General features: G+C 62.3%; 2 protein-coding genes across 2 annotated transcripts; both read right to left on the bottom strand.

Moving 5' to 3' along the window:
• Positions 1-1,857: 1,857 nt before the first annotated feature.
• Positions 1,858-13,350, bottom strand: IL17REL (interleukin 17 receptor E like). The gene is made up of 16 exons (XM_036311387.1): positions 13,129-13,350; positions 10,821-10,848; positions 6,930-7,079; positions 6,722-6,831; positions 6,104-6,218; positions 5,882-5,926; positions 5,506-5,645; positions 5,027-5,098; positions 4,882-4,936; positions 4,443-4,612; positions 4,157-4,201; positions 3,848-3,905; positions 3,566-3,729; positions 3,267-3,341; positions 3,021-3,078; positions 1,858-2,736 (listed from the first exon to the last, which is right to left on the bottom strand). The coding sequence occupies exons 1-16, from the start codon at positions 13,228-13,230 to the stop codon at positions 2,654-2,656; spliced, it is 1,470 nt and encodes a 489-aa protein (XP_036167280.1). The 5' UTR covers positions 13,231-13,350; the 3' UTR covers positions 1,858-2,653.
• Positions 8,194-10,019, bottom strand: LOC118657409 (cytochrome c oxidase subunit 6A1, mitochondrial-like). Its single transcript, XM_036311389.1, has one exon. It carries the CDS (start codon positions 9,310-9,312, stop codon positions 8,929-8,931), a length of 384 nt encoding a protein of 127 aa, XP_036167282.1. The 5' UTR covers positions 9,313-10,019; the 3' UTR covers positions 8,194-8,928.
• Positions 13,351-20,942: the final 7,592 nt, after the last annotated feature.

The following is a 20,942-nucleotide window of genomic DNA, read 5'->3' as shown; positions in this document are numbered from 1 at the left end:
CCGCGTGCTCTCCCCTCCCTGTGTCCCCTCCACCTGCACCCTATGCTCACCTGCTGGGGGTCATGTGACTCCTCCAAGCAACCTGCTGCTGGCGGTAAAAGCCCCTGTTTTCATATATGTTGACGTCAGAGCGGGAGGGAGAGGGAGAGGGAAACATCAAGGATGAGAGAGTCACGGATGGGCTGCCTCCTGCACGCCCACTGGGGGGATGTGCCCTGGACCAGAATCGAACCGGGACCCTTCAGTCCGCAGGCGGAGGCTGTATGCGCTGAGCCACACCAGCCAGGTCAAAGCCCACCTGTCTTCAGTGGCTCCGGCCCCCCTCTGCCTCTCCACCTCCTGTCCCTCCCCTCCCCCTCTGCTCACCTGCCTGCCCCAGGGCCTTTGCACGGCCTCCCCTCTGCCTTTAGCTGTCCTGAGGGTAAATTTGAACTTTCCCTGGTGCCCAAATGGACACAGACCCCTCCCTGCCCTTTGCTTAGAACATTTTCCTTAGAAACCTGTAAATTCCTTCTGTCCCTTTGACATGTGTGCAAACCTTTTGGAAACGTACGAAACATTGACGGGGAATGTTTCTCCTTAGTCCCCAGCAGGCTCTTTGAAGGTGAACAAGGAAGATGGCGCCCTCTCTCTGTCTCTTGGGGGGATTCTGCCTGAAACGCCTGGTTCCGAGCCGTGGCTCTCTGCTTGTCACAGCCGGAGGAGGACTTCTCATCGTCCCTTGGGCTTGAGGGAAGCAGAGACTCAGTGGCCACCCCAGCGAACAGAACAGGTGCGTTTAGGATCCTCTATGAGCGACACTGGTGCTGTCAAGTCCTCTCCAAAAAAATGCTTGTTCTTGTGGCAAAATATACATGAGATAACAATTCCCACTTTAACCATTTTTAGTGATTAATTCAGTGACATTTAAGTACATTCCCAATGTTACGCAATTATCGCCACTATTTCCACAACGTCATCACCACACACGAAACTCCGTGCCCATGAACAACGACCCCTCCTCCCCCCCTCGCGCCGAGCTCCAGTCGGTCCCTCTCCATTGGCCGTTCCAGGCTCACAGGTGGATCGCACACCCTGTGGCCGCCCGCCTGGCGTATTTCACGGAACAACGTGCTTGCAGGGTTCACCCCTGTTGTAGCATCGTCAGACCTTAATTCCCTTCTGTGGGTGGTTGTCCATCCGCTGTAGTCTGACCACATTTTGTTTATCCACGCATCATTTTTGGGGGCGGCAGGGGGCTAATCCTCATCTGAGGATATTTTTCCATTGATTTTTAGAGAATGGAAGGGAGGGGGGAGAGACAGAGAAACATCGATGAGAGAGACACATCGAGTGGTCGTCTCCCACACAAGCCCCGACCAGGACCGGGATGGAGCCTGCAACTGAAATATGTACCCTTGACCAGAATCGAACCCGGGACCCTTCAGCTCACAGGCCATTGCTCTACCCACTGAGCCACACGGGCGAGGGCTATCCGCTCATCTCCCGATGGACACCAGCATCAGGGCCCAACGTCCTTCTTTTGCCCGTGGATGTGCCGTTTGTTGAAGCGAGCGCCCTTTCTTCGTTGAACCAGCCTGTCCTCCGTGTGGAATCAACGCACCATACAGATGAGGGTCATTTCTGACTCTCACCCTCTCCCAGTGCCTCTGTGTCTGTCCTCACGCCGGGGCCACCTCCGTCCTTCACTGAAGCTTGGTAGTGAGTTTTGAACTCAGGTGTGAGTCCAACTTGGTTCTTTCATTTTAAAAATATTTGTGTTGATGTCAGAGAGGAAGGGAGAGGGAGAGAGAGCCATCGATGATGAGCGTCATGGACCGGCCGCCCCCCCCCCCCCCCGGATCGAGCCGCAGCCCCCCCATGTGCCCTGGATGGGAAGGGAGCTGTGACCTCTTGCCTCATAGGTCGAAGCTCAACCACTGAGTCGCCAGCCAGGCCCAACTTTGTTCTTTCCGGGATTGTTCTGTCTCTTCGGGTCCTTTGCGATTCCCTCTGAACCTCAGGGGGGGATTCTCTGTTTCTGGATTTCTGACGGACGTGGGGATAAACGGTCTTCCCATCCCTGCGCACGGATGCCTCGTCCTTCCTTGAGATGGTCTTCCACGTCCGCCGCTGAGCGCCTAGTGCTCCGTGTGTGCGCCTCCCGCCTCCCGGGGTAAGTTTATTTCTCAGCACCTTATCCTCTCTGGTGCTTCTGCAAATGACAGCTTCCCCCGCTGCCCCGGGCATTGCTCACTGTGGACAGACACCCTGACTGGCTGGCTTTGCAGCCGCCAGGCCGCTGAGCTTGCCTGTGAGCTGAGGCTTTCATGGGATTCTTTAACGTTTCCTACACATGAGGTCACGGCGTCTACAAATACAGGCACTTCAGTTCTTGTCCGGTTTTGGTGAAGGGCGGGCAGAGGCCTCCAGGGGACGCGTGGTGAGTGTGAGCTGCAGCCCCCGGGGGTGGGGGTGGGGCGCCTGGAGCCCCACATCCCACCTCCACCTCCCCACCCCTCCAGCCCTGGCCCCTTTACAGGGACGCGGGGTGTAGGGCCTCCAGAGGGGGCCAGGGGCCACTCTCCCTCCCCCACACGGGGGGGGGGGGTGTGGTGGAGGGGGAGGGCGGTGGAGGCTGAGGGAGTGTTGGCATCCCCAGCCTGTCCCGTCCTCAGGTATAGCTTGGGGTCTCATAGGAGGTGGGGGGCCGGCCCAAGGTCCTGGGAGTCTGGGCCTGAGGGACATCCCCAGCTCCTGGACAGGAGGAAGCAGAGCCGGGTCAGGTGCTGGACACTCGGAAGAGGAGGCTGGGACACCCCCTTCTGTCTGGCCTGCCTGTGCCTGCGCTCACAGCCTAGCCTGACGGGGTGGGTGACCCCCTGCCCGCCTCTCCTGTGTGGTGCACCCCACACCCATCCCGACTGGGAGACAGGGGCCAGGCTCCCACAGAGGCCGGGTGCAGCCCTTGGCCTCCTGCGCCCCCAGGGCTCCCCCCCCACCCGCCCGTACCCCCGGCTGAGCCCAGCATGGACACTCACCGCAGGGGATGCCACACAGCTGCTGGGGGGCTGAGAAGTGCACGTCGGCTCGCCAGCCCTGCAGATGGGGGGGGGGGGCAGCTGGATCAGTGTGGCCCGCAGCCCTGCTCTGCACCCGCCTCCTCCCCCCCCACCCCACCCCCGTGCCCGAGGGGCAGCCTGGAGAGGCTGCTGGGCTGAAGGGGCCCTGGGGCAGCCAGGGGGAAACTGGGGCCTGGAGTGGGGGGTTGGGCAGGGCACCCCCACCTGGATGCAAGTGTCCGGCCCACAGGCCTCGTCCCTGGGAATGTCCACGAAGGCAGCGTCCACTGTGCCGTCATCCTGGGCGGGAGGGGCGGTCACAGGCAGTGAGGACAGTCCAGGTGCTCCCTGTCCCTGTCCCACACGTGTGTGTGTGTGTGTGTGTGTGTGTGTGTGTGTGTGTGTGTGGCGTGCGTCAGCCCCTGCTCACTCCCCCCAGGCGGCCCCTGGCCTGGAGGGCGAGGGGGTGGAAGGACACTGGGGTCAGGGGTCAGCCCTCCCAGGATGCTGCCCCCACCGCTCACCGAGGCTGCAGAGCGGGTGGTGGCCTGCAGGGCCTGGTGGCAGGCCAGGGGCCAGGTCTTCCTCCCGTGGCTCAGGCACACCTGGAAGCGGGCGGGGCTGGGCGAGGAGAAGGCGACCCGGAGGTGGGTGCCCGAGGGCGCTGGCCAGACAGTCATCTTCCAGGCTGTGGGTGGAGGGGTGAGGCCCAGCCCCCACCGTCCCTCCCTCTCCGCCCCCCAGCCGCCCGCCTCCCGGGGATGTGCTGCCTCCCAGGGCAGAGGCCACAGCTGGAGGCCGCTCACCTGGGAAGCGCGGCTGCTGGAAGGGGCACCTCACGTGGAAGCCCAGGCTGGTGGAGAACTGCAGAGAGGCGGGCGCTGGGGGTGCCGCTGGGGCGAGGGCGGGCTTGGGGGGGGTGCCGCCTGGCGTGTGAGGCTGGGGCGTCTGTCCTCACAGCCCTGGGGCCGGGCTCCCCAGCCCTTAGCTCCGCCACGGACCGACGGGAGCGGGCAGAGGGGTGGCAGGGGGAGTGGCCCAGGCTGAGCCAGGCTCTCCGGTTGTAGGGCCGCCCCCCCCCCCCAGCGCTGGAACCTGCGGCCCAGCCCACTCACCTTGAGGCAGAGCTGCGGCTGCGTGTCCACCAGAGAGAACTGCACCTGCGGGGTGGTCAGGGGCCGTGGGCACTCCCCCCTCCCCCCCGCCCCCCTTACCCCCTCCCCCCGTGGGTACTCCCCCCGCCCCCTCCCCCCCGTGGGCACTGCCTCTCCTCCCCCCCTCGGGCACTCCCCCCTCCCCCGTGGGCACTCCCCCCGGGCACTCACCCTGCCGTGGGCACTGCCTCTCCCCCCCCCCCGGGCACTCCCCCCTCCCCCGTGGGCACTCCCCCCGGGCACTCACCCTGCCGTGGGCGGGCCGCCGGGAGTGCTGCAGCTCGAGGCAGGCGGGCCCTGGCTCCGGGCACCAGCACAGGCTCACGAGGCCGCTCAGCGGACAGGCGGGCTCCCAGCTCAGCGCCTGGCTGGCCGGGTGGTAGCGGACGGCCTCCCACAGCGCCTCCGCCGCCGCGTCTGCAGGGCCCGCCCAGGTCAGCGGCGGTGGCCACGGACCTACCCCGGCGGGACAGGGCCCGGCCAGACCGGCAGGCGCGGCTCTCCCGTGGGTCCGCCGCCGGCGGTGCCTGGACGTGCGCAGTGTCCCCACGGCCTCACCCTCGCACCTGGACGGGGCGGCCCCCGGCTGGACACTCCCGCCCGCCCCTCTGCCCCCATCCCCCCCAGGGCACTCGCCCCTCTGCCCCCCGCCCCTCTCCCGCCCCCGCCCCGCCCAGGGCACTCGCCGTCTTCGAAGGGGCAGGTCTGGGTCCGCACGGCATCGGGGGTCGAGGCCCAGCTCTGTGGAGAGGCGGGGTCAGCGCGGGCCGGCCCGTCCCTGGCCCCTCCGCCCCCCCCCCCCCCGGGCAGCCCAGGCCGCCCCCCACTGACCTCCAGGCACAGGCACGGCAGCTCCCGGCTGTAGGGCAGGGAGACCATCCCGGGGACGCTGTTGGCCGCCACCTGCAGGGGACCCAGCCCAGCCCAGCGCTGAGGGGCGGGGCCTGGGTGGGCGGGGCCTCTGTGGGCGGGACAGCGACTGGGCGTGGGGCGGGGCCTCTGTGGGCGGGGCAGCGACTGGGCGTGGGGCGGGGCCTTTGTGGGCGGGGCAGCGACTGGGCGTGGGGCGGGGCCTCTGTGGGCGGGGCAGCGACTGGGCGTGGGGCGGGGCCTCTGTGGGCGGGGCAGCGACTGGGCGTGGGGCGGGGCCTCTGTTGGCGGGGCAGCGACTGGGCGTGGGGCGGGGTCTGAGGTGGGTGGGCCCAGGGGGCTGTGAGCAGAAGGGGCGGGGCTTGCATCGGGGCGGGGCTTGGGCTGAGTGGGCGTGGTCCGGGCCTCCGTTGTGTGCGAGGCTTGGGCCTGGGGCTCACCTGCACCAGGGCGCCCACGTCCTCGCAGGTGAACCACTTGAGGCAGAGCCGCACGTAGTAGTCGGTGCCCCCAGGGGCCTCGGGCAGCTGCACCAGGATGACCTTGCGACTGCGATCCACCCAGTAGGACAGCTTCCGGGCTGTGGCGGGGGTAGCAAGGGCGGGTCACACTGGGACCAGAGCACCAGACACTGGGTTCCTCCTGTCCTGAGAGCTCGGGGTGGGGCCCCTGCCAGACCCCGGTGTTTGGGAGTCGCTCCCCCAGGACCCATCTTGATTGCGGAAGTGGGGGGAGAAGGCCCCGGCGGAGGGCGGTGGTGCGGCCACCTGAGGGGCTCCCCACGAGGCTGTGGTCCACTCGGAGGAGGGGGCTCACCCAGGCAGCCGGGCAGGTTCCTCCCCACGTCCTCGTCTCCACAGTCTGCAGGTGACAGAGGCAAAGGGGCTCAGCCTGCCCTGCCCAGGCCATACCCCAGCTGTGCCTCTCCAGAGAGGCCGTGCCCCAAATTCGCCAGACGCCCTGGCCAGATGGGCCCTGCCGCCCTGGGTGAGTCCCCCCTCCATCGGTCCCCAGAGGCCCGCCCCCCTGGGCTCCTACCTTCCACGTTGTACTGCTGTTCCAGCTGCACCCCACAGAAGTGGGGGACAGTTCTCAGGGTGACGTGGACGCTCTGGGCTGCGCTGACCTCAAAGCAGCCGAAGTGCACCTGGAACTGGGCAGATAGAGGTGTGACCTGGGCCTCTGCCCTCCCTCCCTCCTTGGCCTCTGCCCTCCCTCCCTGGCCTCTGCCCACCCTCCCTGGCTTCTGCCCTCCCGCCCTGGCCTCTGCCCTCCCTCCCTGGCCTCTGCCCTCCCTCCCTGGCCTGTGCCCTCCCGCCCTGGCCTCTGCCCTCCCTCCCTGGCCTCTGCCCTCCCTCCCTGGCCTCTGCCCTCCCGCCCTGGCCTCTGCCCACCCTCCCTGGCCTCCGCCCACCCTCCCTGGCCTCTGCCCTCTCTCCCTGGCCAGGCCAGCTCCACTGGACACAGCCGGAAGGAGGATCTGGAAGCAGAGCGGGAGCGTTGCTTGTCCCTGGGCGTCGGTGGCAGGGCCCTGGGACAGGCCGTGGCCAGGTGGCCGGGAGGGGCGGGCAGACAGGAGCAGGCAGAGGACAGGGACTGTTACTTGGCAAAGGCTTGGGGCTGGGCGGGCAGGCCCAGGAAAGACTCCGGCCTCACCTGCTGCCCCACGTGCAGCCGGCGCGAGGCCCTGGGGACGCGCACGCTCTGACAGTGTGTCTCCTGCGTGTCCATGCTCAGGGCGCAGGCCTCCAGGCCCCGCAGGCTCTCTGTGGAGGGGCATGTAGTTACGGGGTTCCCAGCCAGCCCCGCAGTGCTGTGGGGTTAGGGGAGCCCGGCGCCCCCCATCCTGGGTGTCCCCTCTCACCATGCAGCCTGAGAGAAGTGTTCACACGCAGCAGCAGGGAGCAGCCATCGCGGGGGTCACACTTCATGGCGGTGGAGAGGGTCAGGGCCCCCAGGACTGACCGGGGCATGGACGCGGGGGGCTGGTGGCAGAAGCTGCTCAGGATGCTCCCTGGGGAGGGAGGAGGGGGTGAGTGCCACAGGCTCCCTGGCGCCCAGGGAAGCTTCTGGGTCAGGCTGTGGGGGAGGGCTCTGGGGTGCACAGCCAGGAGGGGCCCTCAGGACCTTGCCCAGGGCAACCAGGGCCCGTCCCCTTCCCCCTGGGGAGTGAGGCTCAGGCTGTCTGTGGGCAGCAGGCGTGGGGCCAGGCCAGTGGGGCTGGCTGAGGCTGAGCTGAGGAAACGGACAGACCGTCTACTCTCCTGTGCGTTGCAGCTTCGCTGCCCCTTAGTTCCTTCTCTTTCTTTTTTTGTTAATCCTCATTGGAGGATATATTTTTTTCCCATTGATTTTTAGAGAGAGTGGAATGGAGGGAGGGAGGGAGGGAGAAAAACCATCGATGAGAGAGACACATCAGTTGGCTGCCTTCTGCGCGAACGGGGGTTGATCGCTACACAGGTACGTGCTGTGACCGGGAATCTCCGGTCTGCAGGCGGATGCGCTAACCACTGAGCAGTACCGGCCAGGCTGCGGTCCCTTTTTTCAAGCGTCAAATGGTGCCGTTGGAAAGTCCGACACAATATGCTTCTCTGTCCACCTGTGAGCTGTAGACTCTTTGCCTCGATGCCCCGAAGACCCTTCTCTCTTTAAAACCCAGTGACTTTGCCAGAAGAGGTTTTGGTGTTGGGTGTTGGGACCGATATTCTTGGGGGTGTGGTGCGCCCTCTCGATATCTAGTTTAAAGGAAACATTTTAAATCTTGGACAGTGGCTGTCAGAGTTTGTGGCGGAGGCTTCTCCCTAAGAGAGCATCGTTTTGGGACGTCTTTGCCTATTGGTAACCTTTACCCTTTTTTCACGTGTCATTCATGTCATTTTATTTATTTATTTATTTATTTATTTATTTATTTATTTATTTATTTTAACGTATGAATTGTTTATTTCTGGGTTTTTCCATTTATTATTTTAAAAAAATATTTTTATTGATTTCAGAGAGGAAGAGGGAGAGAGAGAAATATCAGTGATGAGAGAGAATCATGGATCAGCTGCCTCCTGCACGCCCCACACTGGGGTTCGAGCCCGCCCCCCAGGCCTGTGCCCTGACGCTCTGTCCACTGAGCCACACCAGGGGGGCATGGCCTCTGTTGCCCTTGTCCTGCTCAGCCTCGAGGTCGCTCCAGGCTCCGCTGTCCCTGGAGCAGCTGGGACCGTGGGAGGTGGTGGCTCTGCCCTCCGTTGGGGGGTCCAGGAGCAGAGCCACCGGGGGCGCTGGCACCCACTGACCGGCCGTTTGTTTATTTTTTCATTGTTTCCCTCGTCCGAAGTGACACTCAGGAAAAGCATAGCTCCCAGAAATGGCCGAGATCTTACCGCCCGTTTTCTTCGAGGGTTTTTAGTTTTGATCTTACGCTGAAGTCTTTAATCCAGTGTGAGTTTGCTCTTGGGTGCGGTGTGGGAAGGGGGTCTCGTTTCCTTTTTGTGGCATGTGATTTGTCCAGTTTTCCCAGCACCATTGATTGAATAGACGGTTTTTACCCCACTGTGTGTTCTTGCCTCCTTTGTCTGATATTAGTTGGCCGTAAAGGTGCGGGTTTATTTCTGGGCTCTCGATTCCGTTCCACCGGCCTGTGTGTCCGTTTTTGTCAGTGCCATGCTGTTTGTTTGCTTTTTCATGACCAACCTGTTCTTTATTTAAGCCATTTCCTGCCATCAGCAAAGAGACGGAACATCCGTGTGCCCTACAGTCATCGTTTTACGTTAGGACAGAAGTCAGCTTAAGGTCCCGTACACTGTTCTGGCCCATGTGCAGAGTATGGCCCAAACCAGTGCTGTGGGCCCACTGGGCAGTGGTCCAGGTTCTGTTTATTCGTCTTCATAGCCGGTGGGCAGCGGGTTCAGATGCGGATTATGGAATAGAGTTTGGTGCCATCTCCCGGGGGCAGGGCTTGGTCCTGGGCGGAGGTGGGGTGGGCGACGAACTCGCCGCTCGCGCTCCCCGCGGTGCGACTTGAGAAAGACGTGCAGCGTGCTCACGCCCGCCCCGGGGGGCGCCACGAAGTAGGTGAGGGCCTTCCACAGGCGAGCGGAGCCCTCCTCGCCGAGGGCGCCACTCGACATGGGCCGCGCCAGCTGGGGCCGCCACCGACCCAGCAGCCCAGACACCCGGGCCGCCGCCGCAATCGCCATCTTTTTACCGAGCAGCCCCGTGCTGTTGTGGTCGCTCTGGCCTGTGGTCCGGTTCGACATCAGGTAGCGTGATTCCTCCAACTTTGTTCTTTTTTCCCCTCAAAATGGCTGTGGCCCTTCAGGGTCTTTTGTGGCTCCATACACACTGTAGTGACATCTGTCCTCGTCCTGTGAGCACGCCGTGGTCTCCCGACAGGAATTGCTCTGGGTAGCGTGGACAGCTTAGTGACGTTAGGTCTTCCTGTCCGCGGACATGGTATATGCTTCCACTTATTTATAACTTCTTTGAATTCTTTCATTAATTTAATGTCTTATAATTTTCCGAGGACAGGCCTTTGACACCCTTGGTTAAATTTATTCCCATGTGTCCTTTTTTGGATGAAATTGTAAATGGGATTGTTCTCTTAGCTTCCCTTTCTGATAGTTTACTGTCAGTACATAAAAATGCAACAGATATCTGGGTGTTTACTTTGCACAGTATCCTGCTACTCCACTGAATTCATTGATCCGTTCTAGTAGTTTTTTGGTAAAATCACTCTTATTCAGCCCAGTACTGGAAGTCCTAGCCACAGCAGCCAGATGAAAAGAAGAAATAAAAGGCATCCACATTGGAAAGGAGGAAGTGAAATGCTCACTGTTTGCAGATGGCAGGACACTCTGTGTACCAGTAGAGGAACCTGAAGACCACCACGCCCTGGCCTGTCTGGCTCGGTGGATAGAGCGTCGGCCTGCGGACTGAAGGGCCCCAGGTTTGATTCCCGGTCAGGGCACAGGCCTGGGTTTCGGGCTCAACCCCCAGTGGGGGGCGTGCAGGAGGCGGCCGATCAATGATTCTCTCTCATCATTGATGTTTCTATCTCTCTTTCCTTCTCCCTTCCTCTCTGAAATCAATAATATATATATATTAAAAAGACTGCACTAGACATTTCTTTAGATTGTTTCCTATTAAACTCAAATTAAATAAAATACTTATTTTAAGTGGCATAAGGTAATTTTATTTCTATAAAATATTTTTTCTGCTTATCCTATTATATGTGCCTACAAAAATGTCTAAACAATGTTTTCTTAATGTAAATCATGTTTATGTCTATACAGGGGCTTTGTAGTAAAATGTATTTTTAGAACATTTTTAATCCTCCTCTGAGGATATGTTTTTATTGATTTTTAGAGAGAAGACGGGAGAGAAAGAAACATCCATGAGATTGGTTGCCTCCTGCATGTGCCCAACCGGGAATCGAACCTGCAGCCTTTTGGTGGACGGGCCCAAGTGAGCCACCCACCGGCCAGGGCTGGAGTGACATTTGTTTTGACTTTCTTCCTAATATAATAGTCGACACCACTTATGTCCCTTTAGCAAATAGAAGCAGTGTCTACAGAGACTGAGGCTCTGGTAAGTGGGGTTTCTATTCGTTGCTGGCGGGGTGGGAGGCGTGACCTCACACTCAGGGAGCCCATGTGCCCCAGGCCAGGGATGGGGCGATCCCGGCTGTGGCAGACCTGGCCCAGGGGGACGAGGTGACTCTGGTGGCTGGGAGGGCAGCCCGGCCCCCTCACCCAGAGGTACTCACGGGTCACATGACTCCTGCAGACGAAGCCCTGGAGACAAAACAGGGAGAGGGTGAGAGGTCAGCTGACCATCTTGTCCCACCTCCTGAACCCGCCTGTGGGGGGTGGGGGCAGGGGAGGCCCTGGGCCCCCGCAGTCGCAGTCCCGGGAGGTAGGGGGTGCCCCAGTCCCTGGTTCCTCCTCCAAGTACCTGGGGACACGGCCCCGCGAAGCCGAGCCCGAGGGCCCGTGTGCAGTGGCCACTCAGGCAGCGGTGTGGCCTGGGCCCCGTGGACCTTCAGGGCCCCTGCCCAGGCTTCGTGCCCACACAGCAGGGTGGGGCTGCCCTGGGCGCCCGAGGGCAAGACCCATGACCCACAGGGACACCAGGGGCAGCCGAAGCGACAGCAGGGGGGCCTCTGCCCCTCCCCCAGAAAGAACTGGCCTAGTGACCCCAGGAAGTTGGGACGGGGGCGGGGGGTCCAGATGAAGACCTGGGCTCCCTGCTGGTGGCACCCGTGGGGCACGAGGGTGAAAGTGGGAGCCCCGCCCGCCTGGCACCCTGAGCAGGCGAGACTGAGCAGGGCGGGGAGGGCAGGAGACCACACAGACGGGGGCGGGGGGGGGGGGCAGGTGGATGTGCCCTCAGGGACACAGGACGTGGGGCCGCGGGCAAAGACCGAGGCAGAGCGCGCCTGTGGCCTGTGCCTCCCGGGAACCCTGCATCCCTGGCGTCTGGCCGTGGGGAGGGCCGCTGGGGTTTTCCACTGGGCTTCCCGGGGCTTCCCGGCCCACGGCCGATGGTGGGGGGTGGGGGGGTGTCTGTGGGGAGGGACCCCTGTGCTGCCCCCACCAGCCCGAGTCCATCAGCCAGAGGAAGGGCCCAGCTTCCTGGGCTCACCTGTAGGACAGCAACAGCCAGTGGGGTGGGGACCCCTGAGGCCCATGCACCCCGAGGCCTCCCTCCCTTCTCCCCATGGGGAGCACTTGCCCTGCCGTCTGTCCTGGTCCTCCCAGCCCTGACTTCAGGTCAGCAAGGAGCGTGGCCCCGGCCAGGAGCGGCCCTCCAGGGACCTGAGAGGGACAGAGGCCTCTGCTGTCCCCTCCCCCCTCCTTCCTTCCTTCCCTCCTGCACCTCTGCCTGCACCTCTGCCTGCCCCCGGGACCCTCCTGCCCCCGGGACCCTCCTGCCCCCGGGACCCTCCTGCTCCCGGGACCCTCCTGCTCCCGGGACCCTCCTGCCCCTGGGACCCTCCTGCCCCCGGGACCCTCCTGCCCCCGGGACCCTCCTGCCCCCGGGACCTCCTGCCCCCGGGACCCTCCTGCCCCCGGGACCCTCCTGCCCCCGGGACCCTCCTGCCCCCGGGACCCTCCTGCTCCCGGGACCCTCCTGCCCCCGGGACCCTCCTGCTCCCGGGACCCTCCTGCCCCAGGGACCCTCCTGCCCCCGGGACCCTCCCCCTGCACGGGGCACCCAGAACCCTCCTGCCCTCATCTCCCCACCTGAACTTCCTGTTTCCTCACAGCCGGAGGCACCACCCCAGTCCCAGGGTCCCTGCCCCTCCGAGGCCCAGCCTGGCCCTTGCCCGCCCTCCAGCCCCTCAGCCCCCTTGTCCCTCCCCGGGGTCCTGGCTTCTGCTGGACACAGTCCCAGGCTTCTCGGAGCCGCCTCTCCTGACGGAGGCCTGGGCACCCCCAGTGTCCCCCGGGCCCAGCCCCGCAGAGAGGCACCCAGAGCCTCGCCCGGCCGCCCGCCGGCCCTTCTCCTTCCCTCCGCAGTCGCCCCCCCTCCCCGCTCTCCTTTCTCCGTGGGTTTTACAGCTGCGCCCGCACCTGGACGGCACGCGGCGTCTGGTCAGGCCCCCAGCTCCGCGACCCTCCCGGGCTGGCCCTGCTGAGCCGTGGCCTCGGCGGGGGCACCTCCCGGGATGCGGGCACCCTCCCCAGGCCGATGTGCCGGGGACCCCCCCACCCCCCAGGCTGAGTCACCTGCTCTGCCTGAAAAGTCCCGGGACAACACCTCTGAGCCGCCCGCCCCTCCCGCCCAGGACGCGCGAGTCCCCGAGGCACTTCCTCCTCAGCATCGCAGCCGCCCGCAGCCAGGCCGGGAAGCGGTGGGGCTGGGCTCCAGGCGCCCCTAACCATCCCCGGGAGGCAGGGCTCCGGTGCAGCTCCTCTGCCCCTTGGGCGCTCAGCCAGTCTCCCAGTGCCCGCCCGGGCCCCCTCAGACTCCGGTCACCACCATGCGGCCCCTGCACCCCACCTGCGCCCCCGTGTGCCGGTCGGCCAGTGCCCCCCACGGAGCCAGGGCTGAGGAGGGGAGGGGCTCACCTGAGAGCAGGACGGGCCGCAGTCTGTGACCCGGGGCACCGCCAGGCTGGGGCAGGTGCTCCAGCTCAGGGCCAGGAGCGCAAGTGCTCCCCCGGCCAGCATGGCGCGTGCAGGACAGTGTGCGTGTGCGCTGGGATGGGGAGCCTGCAGGGTGCCCGTGGCCACTCTCCTGCCTCCCGGACACTCCACTCCCGCTCCGTCGCTGGCTCCTGGTGGAATAGAGCCCAAGGGGGCGGCCACAGCCCCCGCCCCAGCCCCAGCCCAGCCCCAGCCCAGCCCCGCCTGTCCGGGCTCGCTGCGCCTGCGGCCAGATGCCCTGGGCTTTCGAGGCTGCCAGACGCCTGAAGCTTGAGTCACTGGGCTCCCAGGTATCCGGGCTCTCCAAGAGTGAACCACGGGCTGTGGGATCGGGGACACCCCCCACCCGATGGCTCCTGGGTACCCCGGTCTCCCAGGCACCCCTGGGGGCGGGGGGTGGATGGTGGCCAAGGAGGGGCTCTGCTGTGTTGGCTGTGGGAGATCGGGCGCCTCACCAGCCCCCATTCCTCCCTCTGCGGGTCAGCTCTCCCTGGGGAGGGACCTGGGCTCCTCTCCCAGTCCTGGGTGCCCACCGCCCCTCTGGGCTGGAAAGGCTGCACCCCTTTGCTGAGCTCTCTGGCTGCTCTCCCCGGAACGCCGGGGCCTGGCTCGGGATCACACTGAGGCTGGAGGCTCCAGGCCCCAGACCTCCCCAATGTCCGCGAAGGCCTGGCCCTGGCCACTCCTCCAGCCCCTCATCCTGTGTGGGCTGGGGGGGCTGGAACACCCCAGCCTGAGCGAGAGAGTCTCAGGCCCCCACCCCTGGTCACATGGCCTCGCAGCCCCTGACAGCAGAGGGCCCAGAAGTCCAGCTGCAGGGGCAGGTGAGGGGTTGGCCTTGCTCAGCGCCAGGAGGGTGGGGGGTGGGGGTGGGGGGGGAGAGCGCGGTGCAGAGCCTGGGCCAGCAGAGCGGGCCTGTGCGGGATAAGAGCGAGGGAACGGCTGCCTTCTCCCCGACCTGTAGCTGGGGCTCCAGGGGAGGACTCATTCCAACCTGCCCGTGGGCGGGGGGGCCCTTCGGGCTGGTCTCGGCAGGTGAGGGGCGTGGGGCGTGGGGTGCGGCACCTGGATGGGGTGGGGGCTCCCTAAGAAATAGCACAGCCCTGGCCGGTGTGGCTCAGTGGCTAGAGCATCAGCCCGTGGGAAAAAGGGTCCCGTGTTCGATTCTGGTCACGGCCCGGTCGGCGCGTGCTGGGGGCAACCAATCAGTGTGTCCCTCTCACACCCATGTGTCCCTCTCTGTCTCTCTCCTTCCCTTCCACTCTCTCTAAGACAAAAACAAACAAACAGAAAAACAGAAAAATATCCTTGGGTGAGGATTAACAACAACAAAAAAGAAAGAAATAGCACGGTTAAAATTGCACAAATTTGCTAAAATAGCTCTGTATACAGGTTCCTCATCAGGGGGAAGGTGTCCAAAGACATGAGCCGCGTCCGGAGGCCCCGGGGCCTGGGCGGTGCGTCCGAGTCCTGGTCCTTGGCATTGGGTGCAGGGCGAGCAGGAAGGGGGCGCCGTAGGACGGACGGCAGCGTCTGCAGGGCTCGACGGGCAGCGAGCGGAGGTGCACTAGACGTGGCGCGGCCAGGTCCCTCTGCAGCCCTGGGGGGAGAGAGGCCTTGAGACCTCGCCCACCTGCCCACACCTCCCACCTGCCCCCACCTCCCACCTGCCCACACCTCCCACCTGCCCCCACCTCCCACCTGCCCACACCTCCCACCTGCCCCCACCTCCCACCTGCCCACACCTTCCACCTGCCCCCACCTCCCACCTGCCCCCACCTCCCACCTGCCCACACCTCATACCTGCCCACACCTCCCACCTGCCCCCACCTCCCACCTGCCCCCACCTCCCACCTGCCCCCACCTCCCACCTGCCCACACCTCCCACCTGCCCCCACCTCCCACCTGCCCCCACCTCCCACCTGCCCACACCTCCCACCTGCCCACACCTCCCACCTGCCCACACCTCCCACCTGCATAGACCACACCCCTGAGGCCAAGCACCAGCCCCCAGACTTCATCCAGGTCATCAGTCCTTGAAATCACACCCACCGTCCAGACCAGGCCCACTGGCCCCAGAGAGGACCCCTGTCTCCCGCCCCCAGGGCCGCCCTCACCCCTGCAGGGCCAGGACCCACTGGCTCCCACCACCTGCTCCCAGGCAGACCCCACCCGCTGCTCCCGCGCTCAGAACACCTCGACCTCCGCTCCGGGCCCTCGAGGGCAGGCCCGGGCTGTGTCTCTGGGTGGAGCGGTGGGTTTGGGAGGCTCCCGGGCCTGCCCCCCTGCCCCTGCCCCTCCTGCCTCCCCCTGAGGCTGTGGCGGGGGCACCCGCGGTGGCCGGTGGCCGGCAGAGGGCTCCCTGGAGGGAACGATGGACCGTTCACACGTCCAGAGCCCACAGCCCTGCCACCACCAGAGCCAGCTGGACATCGTCCTAGCAGCAGGCCAGCCACACCCACCGTGTCTCTGACTGTCCCTCAGGACGGAGGCCGCCTGCAGACCCTACCCTGGGCCCTCCCACCGGCCGGAAAGGGCCGCCTTCCCCAGTCTCCCTCTGCCCCCCGCCCGGGCCTCCTGCGGACGGGACCCCAGGTGAGCCGCTCCTCCTGCTGGTGCCTGGCGTGCTGAGCGCAGACCCTGGAGCCGGGGTCCCGCCCCCTGGGCCTGGGCGGCGTGGGCTGTGGGCACGATGTGGGCCGGATGCCAGGACATGGCCGGCGGGCAGCTGCCCGTCCCCCCGCCAGCGTGCTGGGTCAGGACCCGGAGCCCAGGCAGGTCAGCGGCCGGGGGGGGGCCCTAAGGGAGACGGGGTGCCAAGGCCCGAGGTTCAGCACAGGCTGAGGGCTGGCCCAGCCCCCGGCCCCCGCAGACGCTGTGCTGCCCGCTGGCCGCCTGAGTGCACTGGCCGCTGGGGCAGCCGTCCACCTGGTGGGCAGGCTCAGCTCTTCACTGGCACAGCCCACCTGGGCCCCGTTGGGTGAGGGTGTGGTGGCCGGTGGCCATGCAGAGGGCAGCCCCCGTGAGGCCCCCCACCCCCGCCCCAGGGGCAGACCCTGCCGCTTCCCAAGGATTTTCGGTTTCTCAGGCACCCAGGGTGTGAGGCCAGCAGGCAGGTGGGACTGGGCGGCTCCAGGAACCCAGGTCTCTGTTCATCCGTGGGCCGGCCCTGGCTCCGGTCCCCAGGCCTCTGGCCCCTCCTCAGGGAGTGGGGTGGACCTGGGCCGAGCCCCCTCCGTGCAGGCCTCTCAGGCCCCATGGGGAGAATGGGGAGGGTGGGGGGGGGCGCTCCCCAGGCACCTGGCCTTGGGGCCAGGGCAGTCCCCAGCCAGCCATGGTTCCCCAGGAACACGTGCCAGCTGCCCTCTGCCAACAGCCTGGCTGAGTCACACTCCTCCCGGGTTCAGGTCTGAGAGGAGGGGGCCCGGGGCCCATGCAAAGCAGCCTGCAGCTTCCAGGAGGGAAGCGGAGCTGGAGCAGACACTGAGCCGGAAAGGGGCCCCCAGGACAGGCCGGGGCCTGCGCAGGAGGCAGAGGCTGGGCGGGCGCAGGGCTGGGGTGAGCAGGCACGGCACCCCAGGGGCAGCTCTGTCGGGCGGTTCTTTAAAAAAAAAAAAATCTCACCCAAGGATATGTTTTTATAGATTTTTAGAAAGAGAGGGAGCAAGAAACAGCCACAGTACATGCCCGACCGGGATCGAACCCGCCACCTAGGGACGTTCCCTGACCAGAAATGGAAGCCACAGACGTGCTGGTGAACAGGACGATGCTCCAACCGACGGAGCCCCCGGCGGCCCAGGTGCCCAGGAACGGGCGTTCTGGGATCCAGACCAAACTTCCTGGGGAAACCCCCCCCCCCCCCAGCGCTGAGCATGAAAAGCATCTTCTTAAAAGCAGCAGAGCGTTGGCCCCCGCGAGGGAGCCCCAGGCACTTCCTCCTGAGGCTCTGCCAACCGGGCTGGGGCGGGCGGGTGGGCGGGCGAGGGCAAAAGACTATCCCAAGGGGTGAGAACCCCACCCCCCCAACTGTGAGAGGCTGCCCCTGCCTGCCCAGGGCCTGCGGAAGGAAGCTCCGTGCTGAGCAATGCCGGGATCCGAAGCCAGCCACGCCCCCAGGTCTCTCCACAGGCTGTCCTCCCTGCGCTGGGGGGGGGGGGGGGGCGGCGGGGGCAGTGTCTGCTGCAGGTCCCAGCCCCTCCCGGGGCCTGGAGGGACGAGGCCTGCCTTCCGGAAGGGAGCGGAGAATCCCCCAATTCAGTGTTTGAAGAAAACGAGCCATTTATGAGAAAACGAGAGAGCCGGCACACCAGCACGCACATGACCGAGACCCCAGCGATGACGGTCCCGACATCAGAGGCCGACTGCTCCTCACGACGTGACTTCAATGCCATTTAGAAAGTCCAGGCAACAGGAAGAAGCCAGAGGAATGACCACAGGGCTTTTTACACAGAACTTCTGAGCGCAGGACACCGCCGGGTGCTGGCCTATGAGCCAGGAAGACACGTTCGGTTCCGGTCCGGGCAGGTGCCGGGTTCAGGCTCCACCCCAGCTCTGGTGGGGGCACATTCAGGAGGCACCCAACCAGCGCGATTCCTCACATCGATCTCCCTCCCTCTCTCCTCCCTCCCTCCCTCCCTCCCTCCCTCCCTCCCTCCCTCTCTAACAACCAATGGAACAAATACCCTGGGTGGGGATTAACAACAACAACAATAGTGCCAAGGACTGAAGGTGACGACGACCTCACAGCGAAAATAGGTGCTGGAGAAGCGTCACTGCACGTCCTGGCCAAGACGCAGAGAGAGCACTTGGGCGTGCGGAGCGCCTCCCATTCCCGCCTGCGTCTGTGTCTTTATAAAGACCTGGACCCCTGCCCCGCAAACGAGGAGATGCTGGAGCCGTCCCTCTAAAATCAGGGCTCCAACCAGGGCGCCCACAGCTCCAGCGGCACAGGAAGAGGCAGTGGCGAGGGCTGAGCGTGTGGCGCCATCTGCACGCAACGCGGCCCCTTACGGAGAAACGAGAAGACCGGCACACGAGTCTTCAGAAGTAACGGGCCTGAGGACGGCGGTGGCAGAGAAAATCAGCAGGAGGGCGTCCCCCACATGTGTACACACTTCGAATGCTTATAAAGTCAGCGTTTATTAACATACAGCTCGTTTTCAAAATTTAAAAGCATCTCCAGAAATGAATAATTTTTTGGGGTCAACACCTGTTTTCAAACCGATGACCCTCTGGCCCTGGCGCTGCTGGTAACACGAAGCAGTGGACTCAAAACATCAAGAACATTTCGCTCGGAATCTGTGCGCCCTCCACGCGTCAACTGTAGCCCGTTTTGTATCATAAACTTTATCTGTTATGTGTCCCCATAAAAAAGATAGTGGGTAAATTTTCTTTGGCTTCACCCATTATTTCAAATCAGTTAAACCTGAAAAGGAGTGAAAATTAAGTGAGTTACCAGCTGTTAAAAGTGTGCGTACTACCCTGGCCAGTTGCTCAGTGGTTAGAGCGTCGGCCGCGGACTGAAGGGTTCGGGTTTGATTCTTGGTCAAGGGCATATACCTGAGTTCAGGCCTGATTCCAGCCCAGGTTGGGGCACGTGCAGGAGGCAGCCGATCGATGTGTCCCTCTCACATCGATGTGTCTCTCTCCTCCCTCCCTTCCACTCTCTCTAAGAATCAAAGGAAAAAATATCCTTGGGTGAGGATTAACAACAACAGCAAGTGTGTATACATCTTTTTGTCCCCCAAAATACACACTTTGAATAATTATAAAGGCAGCGTTTGTACTTCAACTGTGTTTTCAAATCCCCAGTAGTATTTTAGGATGAATTTCCTTTGTTCATAGCTTAGCTGGGCTAGAAAGAAAGAAACACCAGTTGAGCTGTTATAGGGTGTGTACACCAAGCATGTCAAACGCGCGGCCCGTGGCCACATGTGGCCCACAATGAATATTTTTGCGACCCAGACAATATAATGGCATGTAAGAAACATCTTAATAAAAATTTCGTAACTTAATTTTTACAATATCCTGTTATACATAATTATTAATAACAAAGTACAACGTTCGCTAATGACTGATGACTATAATCGTGTTGCATTCATTTCCCTTACGCACCTTACACGCAGGCGCACCATTTCTCTCCACTAACACTAGCAGCGAATATTTTAGCAGCCGATGGCCACGTCATTAGTCTTGTACTGACTTGTTTGGTGTGGCAACAGGAAATATTTCGCTTTCGGAGAACAAGAAAAATAGGTCAGTGTGTGGCAAGTTAATGTTCAAGAAAAAATATTAATGTTTATTAAAATGTCCTAGCCCTAACTGGTTTGGCTCAGCGGATAGAGCATCGGCCTGCAGACTCAAGGTTCCCAGGTTCGATTCCGGTCAAGGGCATGTACCTTGGTTGCAGGCACATCCCCAGTCAGGGGTGTGCTGGAGGCAGCTGATTGATGTTTCTCTCTCATTGATGTTTCTAACTCTCTATCCCTCTCCCTTCCTCTCTGTAAAAATCAATAAAATATCTTTAAAAAATAAATAAAATAAAATAAAATAAAATAAAACGTCCTATTATTTTATGTTAACAATGACTCATTTATTTCAGTCCTTTGCATTCAGCACGTCTCTATCAAAATAAACCTCTATTTCTATGAACATTGAAGCTTTTGCTTTTTTGCAGCCCACATAAACTTAAACCTTGTTTATTTGGCCCGTGTTAGCCTTTGAGTTTGACACGCTTGGTGTACATGTTTTGGGACATGCTGCGTACGAGTCAGTTGCATCTTATCTACCAGCAGCAGCAAGGAGGGAATTTAGAGAAGTGACAACACGTGCAATAGTTCAGCGCATCAAGTAACCAAGAAGAGATCTAACAAGAGACGTCTGCTCCGTTGGGAAAGTGATACAATTCGAAGGCCTAAGTAAATGGAGACACATACCATGTTCTGGGAAGGGAAACACAGTTTCATTAGTTCATGTCCCCATGGCGAATCGATGGATTCAGTGCGAATCCAAACACAGTCTCAGTAGGGTTTTTGTGAAACACGTTTAAAACCGATTGTGACATTTACACAGAGAGAAGGAGGCCAAGAAGGACAGGGTCCTTACACGGATGAACAGGGGGGCAGCTCTGGCATTGAGGTGCCTAACAGACAGGAGACGAAAGTTCACCAGTGGAGTGGGAGGGACCCTCCAGAACAGACCTGCATGTGGACAAAAGTGGAGTGGGTGGGGGTGGGTTTCAATAAACAACTGGGAAAAAATCTTGTCGTTCTGGACGAAGGTAAAATGGGATCCCTGCCTCACACCATACAGGGCTGGGCAGAAGTAGGTTTACAGTGTGAGTACGTGAAACAGAGCTAATACAGCTGCTGTAAGGATCACGACGCGCCCGCCTTGCTCCACACGAACAACTGTCCACCTCCTCTTGCCCACCCCTGTATACAAAAATCGACTCCAGACCCATGAGGACTCATGTCAAGAGCAGAATTTGAAAGTATTAGTAAAATGTATACCTTTGGGTCACACACACTCTCTGGGCCGCTGCTGTGTGCTGGGCACCACGGGGAGCAGTGGGGTGCCCACATGGCCTGGCCACGCCGAGTGCCAGCTGCCTTGGGCTCTGAGCCCAGCTCCAGCACGGGCCCCAGGCCGCATGGGGTTGGCTCCTTCAGAAAACTGAACCCAAGCCCTGGCTGGTGTGGCTCAGTGGACAGTGTCGGCCTGCGGACCAAAGGGTC

This window comes from Myotis myotis, unplaced genomic scaffold, assembly GCF_014108235.1.
Source record: "Myotis myotis isolate mMyoMyo1 unplaced genomic scaffold, mMyoMyo1.p scaffold_m19_p_54, whole genome shotgun sequence".
In the NCBI taxonomy this organism is placed as follows: Eukaryota; Metazoa; Chordata; class Mammalia; order Chiroptera; family Vespertilionidae; genus Myotis; species Myotis myotis.
Note: the sequence above shows the minus strand (reverse complement) of the source record. Positions and strands in the feature narration are given on the sequence as shown.